The sequence below is a fragment of the Xyrauchen texanus genome, chromosome 24 (assembly GCF_025860055.1).
Source record: "Xyrauchen texanus isolate HMW12.3.18 chromosome 24, RBS_HiC_50CHRs, whole genome shotgun sequence".
Classification (NCBI taxonomy): Eukaryota; Metazoa; Chordata; class Actinopteri; order Cypriniformes; family Catostomidae; genus Xyrauchen; species Xyrauchen texanus.
In genome coordinates this window covers 17648337-17668791 of record NC_068299.1, presented here as the reverse complement: position 1 = coordinate 17668791, position 20455 = coordinate 17648337, and the positions used below count along the sequence as shown (strand labels likewise).

General features: G+C 38.2%; 1 protein-coding gene across 1 annotated transcript in view; it reads left to right on the top strand.

Annotated features, from left to right (window-relative positions):
* Positions 1–20455, top strand: part of LOC127617972 (ras and Rab interactor 2-like) — a 65216-nt gene that overhangs the window by 24601 nt on the left and 20160 nt on the right. Inside the window, exons 2-7 of the mRNA XM_052090170.1 lie at positions 3281–3379; positions 11553–11641; positions 13377–13575; positions 13740–13848; positions 16640–16712; positions 19220–19311. Of these exons, the coding sequence (XP_051946130.1) occupies positions 3308–3379; positions 11553–11641; positions 13377–13575; positions 13740–13848; positions 16640–16712; positions 19220–19311 (634 nt within the window). The 5' untranslated portion in view covers positions 3281–3307. The remainder of the gene's footprint in view (positions 1–3280; positions 3380–11552; positions 11642–13376; positions 13576–13739; positions 13849–16639; positions 16713–19219; positions 19312–20455) is intronic.

Sequence of the window (20455 nt, the reverse complement as noted above, 5' to 3'; positions counted from 1 at the left end):
AGCTTCCTTATCAGTTAAAAGTTTAAACAGTAGGGTTTTTGGATGAATGGAACTCTCTGAACAGTTTAAAAGCCACCTTATTTCATCCTACCTTCATCCATCCTTATACAGCCTCCAAAGGCAAAATTTTACAGTTGTCTTCAGGTTGCAATTTAAACTGGGCTCGAACAGTTCATCAAAGAGGCGAGAATATGTCGGAGAATTCTCCTTGCAACCTGACAACCTACGTGACAACCACAAGAATTTCACCTACTGTTGCACTTGTGTACATGGTAGTGTGACAATAAAGTGATTTGATTTGATTTGATTTGATTTGTGACGGTGAGAGATGTTCTCCGCAAGTGACTGGGGTGACTCAATCAGTGGCTTTTAAGTTCACCTCCAGTCAATGTCACGGGGACCGCCTCTCTCATTGAGGTGGCAAATCTGACAATTCCATACGTTCGTTCACAGTAATCCCCAGTAATTTGTACAGTTCACGTACTGTATGTGACATAAACATCGTGCCCTGATCAGTGAGGATTTCTTTCGGAATCGCCACTCTGGAGAATATTCAGAAGATTGACTCCGCAACACTATGTGCTGAGATGTTGCGCAGAGGCAGTGCCTCTGCTTCTAGATATCGCATTGCGTTATCGTAGTCAACACGATGCCTGCGTGCCGTCTGCTCTAATTCTTTCGACTGGGACCTCAATCAATGGGAGGGGGCACAAGGGCATTTTTGGGGTTACCGCGGAATTCACCAACTGACATTCAAGGCATGCCGTACATCACCTGCGAACATCCCCGCGAATGCCCGGCCAATAGAAATGGACCATCTGTTTTCCCTGCCATCAGATTATAATGTGCCGTCTGATATAACATTTCCTGATGGCTCTTCAGTGCTAACAATTGGGTTGTATCCTCCTTTGTCTGAGCGCCAACCGATCCTTAATAATTAAAAAATATTGATATATGAGTGCAACGTCTGGCTGGAGGTGTTGAACATCAATCCCTTTAAGCTGGTCAAAGACGTGCCTAAGGGTCTCCAGAGGGAAATCCCCAAAAGGGAATCCTCTAAGGCAGGGGTGCCCAATACGTCGATCGCGATCTACCAGTCGATCGCAAAGGCAATGCTGGTAGATTGCACAAAATTTTAATGTACTTTGGTTAAATTTCAATACAAATAAATATAATGTCTTTCCTTCTTTTAGTTTCTGTCTGATTGCACTTGACGAGTAAATATTGACCAGGCGAGGTTTTGTTTATTCAGTTGCCATGACAACTAGGTTTGCACATACGCACCTTCCAAGGACTTCTGAGAACAGAGCGCGAAATTGAATGGAATCAGACAGTTTTGCCTAATCCGGGCAGTAGCATTGCAATTTCGCGCTCTGTTCTCAAACTAAACAGTTTCATGTGAATCTTTATCTCCCACACTTTTCAGTCTCACATACACACTACTGGCTTATTAGCCGAACATTCAACACGCAATCAGTCCACTTGTATGTCGCTGTCTCTCCTCTCCGTCGGTCTGGACTGCTTTTTTATCCCTCTCAGCTTTCACTGAAAACACAAAGAGTTGTTAGAGTTAATATCCCACAGGTGTCAATCCTTACTGCTCTTCCTCTTGCGGCCTTGCTCTCCACAGATGTCGCTTGGCCACGCCCCCATCACCAGTCTCATTTATATTTTAAAACACTAAGGGGTAGGTTTAGGCATTGATTTGGAAGGATGTCTTTTTAAACTTCTCATTTATATTTTATAACACTAATGGTTAGGTTCAAGCAAGGTTTTAGTTTTTACTTTTAGTTTAATGTTTTAATAACATCCATCTAAAATTCACCTTAAAACCTTGTCTGAAGACGACACCATTTTACACGCTTTTGGCACCCCAGCTGGACATTACACTGGAAAACTGCAGCCAAAAGTGTTAAACAGCATGTACATTTTGAACTGCAAAAATGTTATCATGTTCATGTAATTCCATGAGATCAGGCTGGATGACAAACATGCACTAGATAGCTTTACGCTTCTCCTCCAGTACCTCTCCCACAACTGTTTCTCATGGCTTGTCCTTTGTCAAGCCATGAGAAACCCCCCCACCTGATCCCCTTCCCTGTAGTATGCCCGAAGCCATTTTGAAAACTCTTATAAAAGAGGATGAACTAAAGATTTAAACTTTAGTTTAGTTTAAACTGTCTTTGCTCTTGTAGTTCTCCCATCTTCTCTAATTCTGCAAATATGCAATATATAATGCTGTAATACAGTGTCAGCAATTAACTTTTTCATAAAAGGGCAAATATTTACCAACTGAGGATATATTTACTCCTACCCATAAAATGAAATCAACAATCATATCATATTTTATTAACTCATTACAGGGGAATTGTTTTGTCTTAGACTTTCAGGGACATTTTTGTTACTTTTGGTGGCATTTTATAAAAGCTAAAATTAATATTATAAAATAGAGATATACCAATAATAGGTTTAACCGACATTCATGTGTTTCCACTCAATTGTTTATGAGGTCTTAATGTTGGGTTTATTGATAAATGGAAACATTGTCAAGCTGCACAGGTAATTTAATTGTTTGCATATAATAAGTTACTTTTTAAAGTAAAGTAAGAAATGTTTAACGGTTAGACATATCTCAAAACAAAGATGAACTCATAATGGAAGACAATTTGTGCAAAGTCTTAGGTTCTAAAAAAACGTAAAAAGTTAAGTTATATTAATTAAATCAAGAACAAAAAAAAGTTCTTTGTTAATTCTTTGTTAACTATTCATGATATACTGTATGTTTTTTTAAGCAAGCCATTCACTTTCAGAGGTTAGTTATAAATTATTTGCTGATTATTGTGTTAAAAAGCAGAAGTAAAACAATTATTGAAAGGACTGAATTTTTTTTTATTACAAATAAGTCGGCCTATTTGAAAAAGTCAAATTGGGTATCGTACACTTTAACACATAAGATTTGTATTGGTTATAAAAAGCAGTCTGTTGTTATGAGCAATATAGGTCAAGGTGTATGCGAGGGGTGTGTGTTAGTGAAAATAGCATTGTGTGCGTAAAGAGTGGGGTTGGGTTTAATTCATCAGTCAGGAAATGAGACACAGGAGAAGAGGGTTTTTAATGTAGAAAATATTTAATGTTTAATTTAGAGTTTGCATAAAGTGCATGCATTGCAGTCTCCTGCCCAAGAAGTCTCGGATTCTAATTTCTCTGGCCTATTCGTGTGGAATGGGTTGGGATTTCCTCTGCCTGGGCTTCAAATAATGTATGTTTCTGTGTTCCACAGAGACGCAGTGAAAAACAGAAGAGGTGCATGTACCTAAGCATGTCTGCACAGATAATGATGCAGTCCTGCCTCATGGACCGGAGCAGCAGCTTTTTTAAGGTAGGTCTACAAAACAGATCTGTCTCTGATCTTTGCCTTGTTTGTTAACCTGTGTCTGCTTATCTTTCTTGTCATCATAGGTGTGGATTAAAGAAATGATCAGATTTCAATACAAGTTATAGGAAATATTCACCCAAAAATGAAAATTCTGTCATTATTTACTTACCTCATATTGTTCTATAACATCAGAAAGATGTTAGTCAGAATGATGGCCTCAGTCACAATTCACATTTTATTGTATGGAACAAAAAAGATGCAATGACAGTGAATGAGATTAACATACTACTTTATATATTCTTTTGTGTAGGTTCCTTGCATAGGTTCCTTGTTTACATGGAGCTGAACAGATAGTTTGCCAGACTGTTGTCTAGAATCAGTAGAAGAACATAAACTTGACTCCTTCCTGTCCTCTGCATATGCTTATAATGTCTGAAAATGAAAGCCAGCCAGAAAAAAAAAAATCCTATGGTAGAATTAATGTAAGGTTATTTAATGAAAATATCAGTTCACATGTTGACCTTTACATAAACCCTCCAGAATCTGGCCTCATTTAAAGAATTATTCCTGGTTCAATTAAAGCATTTCTTTGGTATAATGTAGATTAATATAAACATTTTGACTTGTCAATACAAAACAGTGAGGCACTTACAATGGATGTGAATTGGGCCAATTTGTAAATGTTAAAATACTCACCGTTTCAAAAAATAATCATAAGAAGTAAACAATAAGTGTTAACATGACTTTAGTTTGAACTTGCTGACCATTTCTGTGTAAAGAATATTCAATTTTACAACTTCATTGCCATGACGACATAATGCTGTAAACCTTAAAATGACAAAAAAATTATGATTTAAACAACTTTACAGCTCAAATAATAAAGTTTTTATAGAATTATGAGCTTCACATTTCTGCCTTTAAACCCTCCAAAAATGGGCCCCATTCACTTCCATTGTAAGTGCCTCACTGTGACCTAAATGGTTGTTTGGTCAAAATAGTTTTTTGTGGTATTCAGCATCATGCCATAATGTTGTAATGTAACTTGTATTGAACACTGAATATTCCTTTAAGTAAGTGTAAGGGCCTTAATCTATTTTATTTCTGCCTCTCTTTTTTTAACAATACGGGAAGTCAAAGCAATTTTCTTTAGCAAATAACATGATTCCCACATTTGTCAACCCATTAAACTTAACTTGTATTAAATCCATAGAATTCCTTTACACAAGTGTGTGTGCATGTATGTTGTCATTATGTAAGCACTTACTGGGCCACTCATAATTACAAAGCTGCTTTTCCTTGTTTAGTCTCTTAGTATTGGAAGAACTGGATGCTAACCTAATACTAATAAATTACAGTAGTAATAATGTTTCAACCAACAACAGAAACACGTCGCCACTGAATGAGTTTGCTTTCAATAAGCATTTTACTTTAAAGCAAGACAGAACACAGGTTATTCAAGACTCTGGGCCTCTGGAAAACCCATGGAATGCTGCTCTGTCTATTCACTCTGCCAGCACTGAAACATCACTTAGCTGCAGAGGATTTAGAAGCTCTCAGAAGATGAATAATCCAGTTTTAATCTGTGTGAGCTGAGCTATGTTTGACTTTATGAGAACAATTATTTCAGGGCAAGTTTACAACTCCAGCATATGTTGTAGTTGAGAGTCATCTCTGGACATAAATAGTCACTTTCCTTTCAAGATCTGGAAAAAGTAATTCATGCATTTATTATATCACGCCTGGACTATTGTAATTCTCTTTACCTTGGTCTTACCCAATCTTCATTGGCATGTCTGCAGATGGTACAGAACTGTTAATGAGTGCAAATATGTGATCATATCACTCGAATTCTAGCCTCTCTTCATTGGCTTCCGGTCTTTCTTAGAATTAAATTCATGATTTTGCGGATTGTTTTTAAAGCTCTTAATCAGCAAGCCTCATCTTATATTTCTGACCGTATTTATGTTCTCCTTTATGTCCCATGGTCACGTCTTAAATTAAAAGGTGACAGTGCCTTTGCTGCTCCATGCTTAGGGAATCAATTGCCACCTAACATTAAGTATGCTCCTTCAATCTCTATCTTTAAATCTAGACTTAATACACATTTTTACTCTGTGGCCTTCCATGGCTGTTAACTTGTTGATTAGTAATTGTTATATTTTATTTTATTTTATAATTGTTTTGAACAGCGTTTTGGTCATTGTATGCAGAATTTAAATGTGCTTTATGAATAAAATGTACTTGCCATCGTTATTTTGTTCAGCAAGGTGCAAGAGAAAGTTGTAGTTGTTGCATGTATGCTTTGCTACACAAAAACAATAAACCCATCTAAAGGCATATAAATCCGGCTTTTGCTCCAACACTAAAAGACTGTGATGAATGCATAACAAGATTGTGAATGTCAGTAAGTACAAATTTATATTCCTCCATGTTTCCTAACAGAAAACACTCCCATAGCCTCTCTTCTCTGTCATCAGTTTAGATGATCCTTCAGTGGAATGTGGAGTGCGGACTGAATTGTACCTTCAGCATTCATTAAAGGGATAGTTCACCCAAATATTTAAGTTCTGTCATAATGTTACTCAACCTTCATGTAGTTTCTAATCCGAATCACTTGACTTTCTTCCGTGGAACATAAACTGTGAATTTCTGAAGACTATTCTGCATGCTTTTTCAGTATAAAACAGTGAATGGAGACTTTCAAGCAAAAACAAGTTCAAAATTGAGACTAGATGTCAGGTTTGATGTCATTAACATTGGTTCTTGCTTGTCTCCCGAGCAAACGTAATTGAAGTTAAACCTGATAAAAAGAGTCTACCATATTTGATTTGAAAGCTTTAACAATGTGCACGATTTTCAGTGATTTTGGTCTATTTATCATTCAAAGGTATTAACTAGTTTTAGAGTAATATAGACTACATTTATTATGTTTACGCTGCTTTTGTATACCTTACAATTTTACACTTTGGGTTCCACAGGCGAAATAAACTAATAGAGGTTTAAAATGACTTGATGATGAGTACATGATGACAGAAATTAATCTATAGGTGAATTATTCCTTTAATTTAATTAAAATGCTGTTGTCACTTTAAGTGTTTCTTTTTCTAACACTCCTCTCAGTGTTAGGGCTGTGTTTGGCTAAAGCAAGCGTGCTAGTAAAATGTCAACACATAGTTTCCAGCGTCTTGGCTGCTTTGTATACAATGAATGACTTTACCTCACTGTTGGTTAAAGAGAGGCACAGATGACTGCAGCATTTTGAAGAGCTCTTGATCTTTGGGACAGACTGCAGTGCCAGTCTCCAAAACACCAGCCAGTGTCTAAAGCATAAAAGTTTCCTAGCAAACGTCCAAGCAGGCAAAAATGCACCTTTTATTCTGCTTCGTCACCTCTTTTAATGGATCATCACTAAAGCTTAAGTCTCTGGTTGAAATCATCAACAAAAGTGCCTGATGTTTTATTCATCAAATTTCTCACTCTGTCTCTCTTTTTCTCAGCAGGCTTATGTCTGTTTGCTCTATTAAGTGTAAATGATAGATAGTCCTATTCCCTTCCTTCTGGCTGACATTAGCTCAGAGGAATTCACTGTGTTCTTGAAAAAGTAAATCTGTTCAAAACGGATCTTGCGTTTTTCAGCACAGATCTCTGTCAGTGCCTATCATTCGGATTAAGCAATCTCATTAGTGGATTGTTGGGGTAATTTATTTGCTTAAAACCATGGTGCAAAACAGCCCTCTACACTGCGAGTCAATCACTCGCTTATGCAAGTTAAGTTTGTGCTATGTGACTAAAATATGTCTTAGCCACTGGCAAGTAAATATTAACATTTTACTTGCCAGTGATTGAGTTGTGTAGTGTCGAAGCACAGAGACCCTTTCACTGAATAAAAAGCAAGCAATTAAGAAGCTGGACTCTGCCTCGCCTTTCCCAGCATGTTGTGTCTCATGAGTATGCAGAAAAATGCATTTGTGTCGTATTCATTTGAACTCCGAGCATCTCATTTAACCGCAACATGGACGTCAAGTAGATCTCTTGAGAGCGCTTGAAGATGAACCGTTTCTCAAGTGCTCTGATGTCTATAGAGGTTTGTGCCAAATTCCCACGAAAATATAAATGCGAGGTATAAACTTAGTAATTTAATAGTGAATGCAAAGCACTCCTGTTTCACTTTAATTTAGCTACCGTGTAATGGCAAATGTCTGTGGTCATTGCGGGTACACAGATGCAGTGTTAATAACATGCAGTGACACAGAGAAGGAGATGCTCACTTCCTCTTTTTCTGTGGAGATGATAATTGCAAAAACAGAATCTAAAAGTCTTCCTTCATGAGAAATACGGGCTTGTGAGTTAATCGGAGAACCTTAAAATAATGTGCGAAAGTGAAGAATTTAAGGCAGAAATATTTTACTATTGCATAATTGTGACGAGGCCTCCAATAGAGCTAATCATCCGATGAGAGGGATAAGGACAGGCGGATGCGGCAGTTCAGGAGAGAGAGCATTACATTTTTCCTCAACATTGATTGATTCCATATTTTTTTCCTCAACTTGATCAGGAAAAAATATGCCATTAATTTAAATAATGTAATTTAATTTGTTTGAAGGATGTATCATGAAGCCAGAATTTTCATATCTGTGATTTGTTAATTTGCTATGAAGTAAAAAAGCTGGGAGAACATCCTCTTAAGTGTGGTGATAATTTTTGCCAGGGATTACACATACTGTTGTTACACCCAGAGCAACTACAGCTACACATAGCGTCATGAAATTCTGTGTTTAAACCAGACTATTGGAGCACAAATAGTCACTAAGTTATCCAATCTCTTAAGCCACTAAATGTCTAACCCGTTAACCAGTTTATGTCTCTGCCCCAGCGCGAAAAATTCAAATATGCCCGCCTTCATTTGATCAGCTTGGCTCTCTTGAGTATGGTCTGAGGAGTGGTGGGCATTAGTGTAAATAGCCTCTGCCAGCAAGATGGGTTTCCACTTAGTGTAAATAGACACTCCGTTATTTTTGTTTGTGCATGAAGCAGTGACAATTGGTATGACAATAATCATCATATTCGTGAAAGACAATGATGGGCGTAGCTCTAAAACAGGCAATTCATCATCATAATCGCAATTGTTTTGACAATTAATTGTCAACCAAATTTAAAAATCGTGACAGCCCTAATTTTAATTATTAGGTTCCAACCTTGTGATTTTTTTTTTTTTAAAGCATATGAAATTTCAAACAATGACTACAGCTTGTATCATTTTAAAAATGCAATTTCATGACATGATATTAATTGATAGAATATGAAAATTGTACATTTTTTAAAAGCTTAAATGTGATTAAAATGATAAAGTGAAATATATATATATTTTTTTTACAATATACTATATTGCTGAAGTCATATACAGTATGCGAAGAGGCCCCCTTTCGTGGTTTTCTTAATATCTTTTTCAGTTGCATTATGCTTACATGTCGTCTGGCAAGTAAAATAAAATGGTGTTTCGTTCTCCAACATGACCTTAGATGGTTGCAAAATCTGTCCTTTTTGTATCAAATTAAGAAATGGTGACAAGTACGGCTTAGCACTATGTTGGATATTCACAATACTATATATTAAAAATAATTTTGCTGGTGATATATAATTAAGCAACATTGTAAATAGTACTGTAGTTTTAATGCACTTTTTATTTAGATTTATTTTCTTGAAGATTGTGTAATTAGACTTTTTCGCAATCCTTGTATATCTCTCGACATGCGAATATGAGGGCATTCAAATCGGAGATGTTTTAATAAGATCTTATAATCTAATTTAAACTTGTACAAATATGTCATTAAAACTATGTTAAAGTTGTTCTTTTCAATTAATTTCCGTGGATCAGTTCAAACTGTCCTATTCATTTTTTTATTTTTATTTTTGTATTTAGAGAAACAGGGACAGCGTACAATAAACATTAACCTCAAGGGGAAAGATGCATAGTACCAGGTTTTAGCTCAAGAGTTAATTTCCACCCGTAGTCCCTGGGCAGGCTGATGTTATAATTTGAATCAATTCATAACACTGATTCAACAATTATTTGCGTCATCACTCAGAAATGGTCTTTTAAGTCCCTGCATGACAAATGTTTTAGTAAAGATAAAATAGTTGAATAGTGCTGTTTTTTACTATTTGTTGTTGTTATATTGGTGCATTTAAATTACAAATTGTACAATAATTTTCTTTGTGGAAGTGTTGAAAGCCATACCTTGATTATTTTTAACTAGAATTTTACTGTAGCCTATTTTAGTTCTTACATTAAACATTGTGAATTTACTTACAACAATGGCTATTATGGTTCCTCTTATAAAAAATAATAAAAAAAAAGGTTTTAAGCCATCTCAGAGCAAATACATTAAAATCAATATTGTTGTTAAGGCTAAAAAGAATTTGATTTATAGCTATATCGTGCAGATCTAGTGACAAGTAGATCAAAGCTCATGCAAACTTATTCCTGTTCTGGAGTTATTTTACTAAGATAATTAGCTTGATATTATTTTGAGGTATTTTTTTTTGCTGGCTCACATGAAGTTTAACGAGCCACAGCCAGTCATTGCAATGAGCTGTTTTATTTTTGTTTGTTTGATAATTCGTGACCTTTAAAGCCTGTTGCTCATTCAGCAGTAATCTACACAAACTAAGCACTGTGGTGTGACTAAAGCCCTTTTAGGCCTTTAGAGAGTGCTTTTCTTGGCTATGAGCTGGATTTTGAAAGAGCTGAGAATTGGTGTGTAATTGTGGTTTGCTGACTAGGTCTGAGATGGGGTTAGAGAAATACCTCATGACTATAAGTGGAAAATGCTGGCTCAGATAAAAAAGAAATGCAACAGAAAGAGTGGACAGACATTTACTAGTCTGGTTCACGGTCAAGATTTTGATTATGTCTAGACTTTGTCCTTGCACGTTTAAGTGGTAGTGCTTTACAGAAGTTTTAGTAGGATAAAAAAGAAGTTTAAGCATTTAGGGTCTCGCACCTATTTTTATTATAATTTTTTATTTCTTTATTTGGAGGGGGCACAGTGGCAATCCTGGCTCAGTTATAGGCCTTGGCAATATAAGACATGACCAAATTAGGAAGAAAAAAAACTTTTTTAACAACTTTATAGGCCTTTATTAAAATGTTAGTCTAGTGGTACAATTTTTGCTTAGCATTTCTTTGGCAGTGTGATAAAAACCTATTTTTGTGTTCGATGGGAAAAGCCATGTAAGTTTCAAACAACATGTAGGATTTTATGACAGGATTTTCAATCTAAAGCCACAGATCTGTGGAACGTGTGACTTGATGATTTCTGCCACAGAATATTTTTACCAACAATGATCATAAAACCTAAGTAGCAAAGTTACACATATTTATTTTGGAAGAATCATTCAAAATGCACCTGGCTCAAAAAAAGAAAAGAATGGACAACACTTGTTTTATACATGCAAAATTAGAAAACTATAAACAAAAGTAAGCCTGTCCCCTGCTGGCCATCAGGCAAAATCCTAATCTAACTTTAGTGTGCTTCATGGCTGATCTAAGTAGTTTGCTTTGCTTAAGAACATCCTGGCTTAAAATAAAACAGAATTTTTCTTCTGAATGTGTGTTTATGTCACAGTGGCTGAAGTTCTGGTTATATCTCTGTGTTTACTATTGTACATATGTACAGCAGCAAATTTGCATGCATTTTGCCTGCTAAGCTTATATTTCTGTGGTAACCTCTGACTGGTTTCTTTTCTCCATAAGCATGTCTGAGCACTAATTGTTCTTTATATGTGGTTGTGTGGACATTGAGATGCTTGTGAACATTATCATTGTTTCAACAGAGGCGACAGAGCACAGGATAATGCACCCTAAATCTACACGCTGCACATGAAGTCCAGTCTTTAGATCAGAGGTTCAGTGTCTCATCCAAGAATAATCTATGAAAACATCTGGCGACAATGTACATGAATGTCTCTCTGTTTCTGTCCGAGTGGTTCCCACTGTTAGTTGTTGAAAGAAAGTGGCCGCTGTCGCTGCTTTAATGGGAATCATATCATGATTACTATTTCCATAGCCAGGCATTTCCTATTCATGGAAAACATCAACATTAAGAATGTGTTTAGATTCTCTGCTCTTCACACTTGTATTTGTTTTGCTCTGTGTTTTTGTGTGTGACTGTAGCTGATCGATACATTTTCCACGGAGATCTCAGAGCTAAAGCAGGAGATGGTCCAGCCAGCCAGAGAGCCTGAGACAGAGATCCTACGGGGGTATGTCCAGCTTTTATCACTCTCAGGATCTTCCTCCTTAATAGCTTGATGGTGTAACATAAACAGTGTAAAGCTGTGTGTGATTTTTCAATGTCAGTATAGTCTTTCCTTTCCCATAACACCTACTATGCGGAGACAACTATAAGTAAGACATTCATAGTTTTATTTGCCCATGGATAAATGCATAAATGGAAATTGAAACAGGTTTCCCAAACTCTCTACCATCTTCCATTGTTTGGACAAGTAGGTAGTCCTGCCCCAAATTTGCGTCAATGGTTGAGCTAAAGTTGATGTGTCTTACAGTTGTCTCTACACATTAAGCTGTGATAGGAGAAAGTATTTAAACACTGAGAAAATTACAGACATTAGCTGTAAAACATAGGTATTTTGCCTTAAACTGATGCCTTAGATTATTTAGAATTATTCTCAAGTTGTTGTTGTACTGCTGCATGTTTTACAGCAGATGGAGCATGTTTTATTTTTCAGACCATAGGACATTCCGGGCTTTTGCAATACCACATTTCCAAGAATTTTAAAGGAAGAGCAAAGTTCAGGTGTTTCACAACAAGTGGAGGTTTCCAAAATTTTGGAAAACAACTAGTGTGCCAATTATGTAGTACCAAACTTGATGTTCTGTGTTCTTAATTTGATATTACTGCATTCGTAATACGTGAAGTTATTTTACTTGTTAACTCCATACCAAAGTATCAGCACTTCATCAATAGGTCAATACAAATAAAAGTGAAAGAGACAATTTTTTTAGGAATCAAACAGCAGGATCAAGTATTCAAGTATATATTCAGAAATTTATGAAGAAAATATCATATGAAAAATAAAACTACTGAAATGGATGCCATGTTATTCTCTGCACGATATGACGTATTAAAGCTTAAGCTTTCTGCAATGTCACCAAATGTAAAGGCAAAAATAATCACTGTTTTTCTAAACATTGCAGAAAACTCCCCCCATCCTACATTGGTTTCACAAACAGGTAGTCCCACCCCAAACAAACACCATCGGTCGAGCCAGTGTTGCTGTATCGGGCCGGATGAACCACTCAAACAAACAGAGGAATGTTTTGATAGAATAAGAATCAGCTTACACATACAAGGAATTTGTCTTGGTGACAGGAGCGTCCAGTGCACAACAATACAAAAAAATACAAAAACAGCAGCAAGATATAGATAATAATAATAATAAAAAATAATTATACACATACGTACATACACACACAGGCACACACATACATACGTAGTGAGATAGCGCCACAATGTTACACTTTTTGGTGAAATCAGCCTACAAATTGCTTACTTCAGATGTCTCTGCATATTAATGAATGTATGTAATATGAGAAAGAATTTTAACATTAACATTTTTATTTTTAATTTTAGCAGCTTGATTTTAATACCAAAGTACAGGTACTTTGGGCATCCCCAATAATTCTGTAATTTAGATGCAATTGTTTTGTTTTTAATTGTACTATAGCTCAGTGTGGGTTCGGAAAGTAGGTGGACGATGTAGTCTTGTTTTCTTTCATATTGTTCTGAGTTGGGGAAGGATACACACCATGTTACTTTAGAATTTGGTTAAAACAAGATATCTTAGGAAGCAGCATAATTGAGATTGCATCAAGAGCACACCTATGATGCCTTAAAATGCTGCCACTGGAGGCAGCTCACTAGCTTTTGGAACAGACCTTAAGTCTTTTGTTCTCTCTTTGTATATATGTGTGTAGTGTGGAAGGAGAGGTGAGCGGCCTGTTCCTGCAATCTTCTGAATGTGCTGGTGCGCCAGGCGTGAGGGACTCTGGGTATGACTCTCTGCGCAGACGCATGAGCATCCTGGACCGACTGATGCAGACACACTCTGTATGGCTGCTGCTGTCACTCGGTGATGAGGAAGCAAGACGCATTCTGTATCCACAGCCAGCTGGGGTAAAGACAGCAACTGCACCGATGCTGCTGTCAGCACTACTTACTGTATTCATTAATACTCAACAAAGGCACATGCTTATCATTTGTATGTTATGTTAGTATTTATATAAGCATGGTCATGTTTATATGTAGTTCTTATTTTTCTGTGTCTGTGTTTTATCTAGAGTTTTGTGGTAAGAAAGTCTGCTAAACTGCAGAAAAAGGTGATTTCCCTGCGGATGGACAGTGACCCACTGACTGTTCGAGACTTCCCAGTTAAAGAGAGCCAATATAGTAAGATACCAGGTTCCTATGCATTAGTTCTCATATATAGAATGCTAATTGTGTGTGTCTGTCTGTGTGATTTTTTTCTCTCTTCTATTTCTCTTTTGTCTCTTCTTCCTGCCTGGGGTTCCCCTTCTGACACTCACTCAACGTTATGTCGATGAAGTGACACTTGGGGTCAATCTTGAGAGCCCAAAAGACCTTCAGATCTTTGAGAAAAGGCCAATGAGAATTGGCGAGTTGAATTTGCATGCCACTCCCTGCGACATACAGGTATAAAAGGGAGGCCAGCAGGCAAGTTCATTCAGATTTATTCTTTGGAGCCGAGCAGTCGCACTACAGCAAGCTGAAGTCCTCTGCTCACTTGTTCACCTTCCCTCACAGAGTGTTGCTGTTGGATCTACAGCGCTTTCCAACAGTCTTTCTCCACTCTGCACTCCGCTGCAGACTACACCCTGCTTCATTTTATTTTCTCTAAAAGAGTGTGCACAGTGACGTTGAACTTCTTTTCAAAGACGTGTCTTTTGAAAGATGCTATACTGTCTCTGTGCAGTTCCTGGATGTGGTCGTTACCTCTCCACCTCTGACGGTCACGAACACTGCCTCATGTGTCTGGGCCAGTGCCACATTGAGGAAGCGTTCATGGATGGTTGGAACAGACCACCACTCTACAAGCGTGGCTCTCCTTCTTCCAAGGGAGTGCCTCTTCAGCTGTCCCCCTTCCCGGCCCTCCTACCTATGGGTACGGCGACAATGTGGCTGGTGCTGGAGAAGTTTTGCAGGCTTCACTGGGTACGGTCAAGCCGGGTAATTCACCATGGGCCACCCACCCGCAGCACGCTCGCTGGCCTCCGTCCACCTCTGGGATGAGACAGGCAGCTCGACCCAGTGCCAGCCTAATGTCTCTCCCAGAGCCCGAGACCCGGATGACATGTCGATCACTGCATCAGAGGTCGTCCTAGTTGTGTCGGGTGCTGAAGACTCGACCGGACTGCCGCCTTCGGGTGTGGCAGCCCGGTCTGAGGCGGATGCTGAACTCACTGCCATGCTTTCCCGGGCCACCATGGAACCCTCCGCCCGCCACTGATCACTTACGGCTGGATGACTGGATGACCAGTTCCATTCTTCCCAGAGATGCATGACGAGCACCTTTTGTTCCCTTTTTTTCTGTTCACCGCACCCTGCATGTTTTGTGGTACCCACACTGTCAAGAAATTAGGTTTCCTCGATTTAAGTCCCTCGGTAAGCACGACCTGATCATCAGGTTTCTGAGAGGCGCCATGCTGAATCCTACTAGACCACGCCTCTTTCCCTCATGGGACCTCTCCGTGGTCCTCTCAGGCCTACAGAGAGCCCCCTTCGAGCCCCTCGAGTCAGTTGAGTTAAAGGTAGTCTCTCTGAAGATCCTCCTGACCACACTCACTTCCATCAAGAGGGTCGGGAACCTGCAAGCGTTCTCTGTCAGTGAAGAGTGCCTAGATTTCGGTCCGGAAGACACTCACGTGATCCTGAGACCCTGACCAGGCTACTTGCCCAAGGTTCCCACAACCCCTTTTAGGGATCGAGTGGTGAGACTATAAGCGCTGTCCCCGGAGGAGGCAGACCCAGCTTTATCATTGCTGTGTCCGGTGCATGCTTTGGATTGCACGCATAGCTTTAGATGCTCTGAGCAGCTCTTTGTCTGCTTTGGTGGATAGCGAAAAGGAAACGCTATCTCCAAACAGAGGCTTGGCCACTGGATTGTGGACACCATAGTGTTGGCCTACCAGGTCTAGTCAGTGCCCGTCCCCTTGCGGGTACGAGCACACTCCACGAGGAGTATGGCATCCTCATGGGCACTGGCCATTGGCACCTCTCTAGCAGACATATGTAGGGTAGTGGGCTGGGAAACACCCATTAACTTTGCAAGGTTTTACAATCTCCGAGTTGAGCCGGTCTCATCTTGTGTTCTTTCAGGTGCAAGTAGGTAAGTAAGTTTCATTACACGGACAGCTGGTCGGGTGTACCGCTTGTGCAAAGCGCCTTTCCCCTCCAAGAAGGTGAAGCCGCACGCTCTTCTCTCCCATCCGTGTTCACGACTTGTGAGCCCTGGATGTTCTTCCTCCTAGCCCTCTGACTCACAAATTCTGCAGAGGAATTCGTGGTCAGACCCAGTACTTGCTACATGCCCTGTACCGGGGTAACTGTTCCACAGGTTTTCGGTTTCCTTGTTAACCTCCTATGATGTATCTTCCATGGCACGGTCTCTCCCTTCCTTGTGGTAGATCCACGGCTCCCTTGGCAGAGCCCTCTCTGCCCCGGTCGCTGTGTTATATAATCTCCCCCCTACGAAGGGCACGATTTACCACCGCGCCTCTCAGATGTCCAGTTATTGGGCCCGTATGGTGTATTTGCCACTCTTTACCCTTCCCTACTCTTCAGGGCAGGGTGTGGCCACCGTGGGGTCTTTTCCCCCTAAAAGAATAGGAACGGAAAAGAACGCCTTCCCTGGCGTGTTTTATGAGCATTTTCAGGCCCATGCTGTATCTATTCATCGATGGAGAGATAACTTAGAGAGAAAGGCACCCCCCCCCCATTTCACTCTGCTCCAGTTGCATCTTCATATATCTCTCTTTGTCGGTCACTCTCTGTAAATAATTGGGTCAGATCTGGTGCTGCTTTTGTAGGAACTCACTAAAGGAAGTTTGAAATTATACTTGGATCTGTTAACTTTTCCCTTAGAGTGAGGCTGTAAGGTCATTCACGTTTTTCCAATAGCAATTATTGTGTGTGTGTGTGTGTGTGTGTGTGTGTATTACAGCCTTTTCCCTGGAGGGCTCAGGAATCAACTTTGCAGACCTCTTTCGTCTGGTGGCTTTCTGCTGTATCAGCAGGTAATAGTATCCTACTCTGAAAGTGCTCACTAAAAGTGCACATTGGCCCTTTGTTAAGATCTTGTTTTGTTTCTAAAATGTTCACTGCTCTGTTTTATATTTAAAGAGAAGAAGGGCTGTGATTATTAAATGTTGTTATGGACATTCATAATTTATAAGAAATCTTAAAAAAAGCCTAACATATTTAGATTAAAAGCAGTAATAATTACCCAAACATGTTTCCCCAGCTCAGTGTTTTAAAGGGGGAATTATTCTCTTTGCTGTGATATTCTCATTTTTAAGGGATAGTTCACCCCCAAAAAAAGGTGTGTATGACTCTCTTTCTTCACCAGAACACATTTGAAGAAAAACAGAAAAATATCTTGGCTCAGTGGGTCCTTAAATGTAATTGGATGGTGATGTTTGACGCTCCAAAAATCATAGACAGTCAGCATAAACATCAGCGGTTAAATTAATGTCTTCTGAAGTGATACAATCAGATTTGGTGTGAAAAATGTGTAATTTTTAAGTACTTTTTAACTATAAACCATTGATTCCGGTAAGCTTAACAAGAGGGTAAAGTTCACGCAGTCTCTGGTGTGATGCATTCACGTTGGCATATTATGGATGTAATGTCACGTTCCCCTCTTGGTTGAGACATCCAGGATAAGTACACAAACACACTATTGTGTGTAAAGAAACAGGTACAAATACTGGTCTAAACCAAAACCAATGAAACTTCTTTACAGCGTTCCTCCTACTCACTTGTAAACAGCACTGCTTTTCCGGCTGTGACACACGTGCATCAGTTCTCGCATGTTTCAAATGACAATGGGATTATGTCACACACGAATACTACTGTTGACCGGAAATTATGATTTATAGTTAAAAAGTATTTAAAATGTGTCTTTTTCGCACCAAAAGCAATTGTATCGCTTTAGAAGGCATTTATTTAACCACTGGAGTCGCATGGATGAAGTTTATGCTGATTGTCTGTGATTTTTGCAGCTTCAAAAGTCTGATCACCATCCACTTGCATTTTAAGGACCTCCTGAGGTAAGATATTTTTCCTCAAATGTGTTCTGCTGAAGAAAGAAACTATATACTAAAGAAAGATCATACCTGGGATATCATGAGAGTGAGTAAATTATTAGAGAAATAAATTTTTTATGTGAACTAACCCTTGTAAAAATAAGACACAAGTCTCTTTAAAGGTGCAATATGTAAAACATTTTTTGTAATATTCACATTTTATTTTGCCAATTTGTGAACGACTTGTAACACAACTTAAAAAATGAGCCCTTCCCGGACTTCCTTTGTTGAAATTAAAGCCTGTAGACTGATTTTTGTGTGACGGGAGTGGGTCGCTTTTGCCAGGAAAATCATAAGAATGTGACGTTTATGCGTGCTCGCGCTCTTGCCTCAGTGCTTCCGCTATTCAACAGTGAAAACAAATTGCAACACTAGGTAACGCTATCTTAGATGGAATCCAGCAAAAGGCCAGCTCTCAACACAACACCAACTCCTTCACAAACGCAAAGTATGCCAAAAAAAAAAAAAAATCAACAAAAATAAACATTTATATATTGAATCTTATCTGGCTAAGAAGGAACATGATCGTGGTCAAGCAAAAACTAGAGTGAACATCGTCAGGGCATTTGATTCCTGGAGGGAGATTCGTTCTGTTTTGGGGATCAAAACTGACCCTGAATTAGCATTCTTCTTATTGGACAGGTAAGCTAACATAACTGCAAAGCGTGTGAAATATAGTGCCATAATGATTTATCTATGTAATTTTAACTATCTTGATCTTGCCTGCTGATGCTGACAAATAGCAAGCTACCTTGCTTTGTAACATTCAAATAATTTCAACGATCTTCTCTTTATACTAAATGTCAGGTATACAGGATAAATTTAAGCAAATACGCTAGTATGACATACAAAACATACAATAGTGCAACATAACTGCATGCTGTGTTTGCTGATAAGTAGTTTTAGTTTAGTCTGAAAGTTTGTAGTAAAACAATCATAACTGTAATTTAAATTATGCTATTATCTGTCAGCATGATGCCGGTGAATCACATTCAGCCTCTTTGTATGTTACGTCATTGTTTTGGTCGATGCTCGCTCACATCCCTATAGAGTGTGTGCACGAGCGCAAGTATGAGCAAAAGGTAGCTGGCTGCAGTTCACTTAATAACAAGGGTTTCTGAATCTTACATACTGCACCTTTAAACTTGAGAGTAAACCAAAAGGTAAATCAGATTATGCTGATTCGATTGCTTTCTAGTTTTGACAAGCCACAGAATAATAGTAAAGTCAAAATATTGTACAAATTAGTCAGTCTTATTTGTATAAATTGTTAGAGCAGACCCTTATGTCCCACATCTTCTCTTGCTACGAGATTTTAAAATAGCAACGTTTACATTTTGAAATAATTCACATTTTAGAGAAATCATTATGTTTATTTAAATAAAAAGTCTTTAGTAATGATTTTGCTCTTTAAAACATCCTCTTGTTCTCTTTAGGGATGTTCTGCCCTTCACCCTGAAGCTCCCTGAGGCCATCGCTGTTGCAAAGACCCCTACAGATCTGGAGGAGGTGGCTCAGTTAGGAAGAGGTGAGAGTTCTGCTCTTTGCAAAAATCCTTTCTTTCAATAGTCTGTGTTACTTACCGTAAATACTAACTGTTAAGTTTCAGCGTGACTGAGACAGCATGATCCTCAAGTTTTTATGTGTGTCTGTGAATGGGTGTAATGCATTTTTCACCTTAAATCTAATGCAGATGTTGAATTATATGTTGAATTCAGGGTCATTCATTTGAGGTTTAAAGGTCAGGTCATCTTTTATTGAACACTCTATTGTACTGCATGCTTGATGTCTTTCATTAAGCTTTTCATTTACATTTGACCACCAAATCTAAAGCAAGTTAATATAAACAGCACAAATATACAGTATTATAGAGACAGACTATGAAAAAATTGTTATGGTGTCAAATCTGTTTGTATGTTTTTCCTTTACGGGAAGTGAGTTTAAACCAGAACATTGCTGGTTCGATTCATGTAATAAGTGTACTGTCTCATTTTGAAAGTGTTTGAGTGATGAATACGTACCATGTTATATGTTATATTCATATTTTTTACATTTTTTATTTTAGGCATAGGCCCTGATTTACTAAGACCCCAAATAAGGGGTGCTAATTTGCTTGTGCAGCCTATCAAATTCGTGGATGTTTTGCTGGTGATTTCCTAAGAAACTTTTTAGCAAATATATACACATGCACATATGTTGGACACACTCTCCAAAAGAAGGCTTTTCCGTGTGCCAATTGCACCAAATGCAAGCTCACTTACAGCATGACTCTTACTAAGTATCATCAATACAGTATCATCATAAAATCCCTACTATTTAGTAGTTGTATGAGTAGTTGATGAGCATATCCATGTATGACACTCTTTTCTTTAACTCATAATTCACAAAGAAGAAAAAATATCAGAATCATAATTAGCTTTATTGCCAAGTATGCTTACACACACAAGGAATGTGTCATGGTGACAGAAGCTTCCAATGCAAAGAGAACACAAAAAAATCATATATATATATATATATATATATATATATATATATATATATATATATATACACACACAACATATACATACAAACATTTGAAATATTGGATATATAAAAGTAACAGTGAAATAAGAATAAAAATAAGATACAACAGATAAATATATAGAGGAAATTACAGCAGGCCAATAATA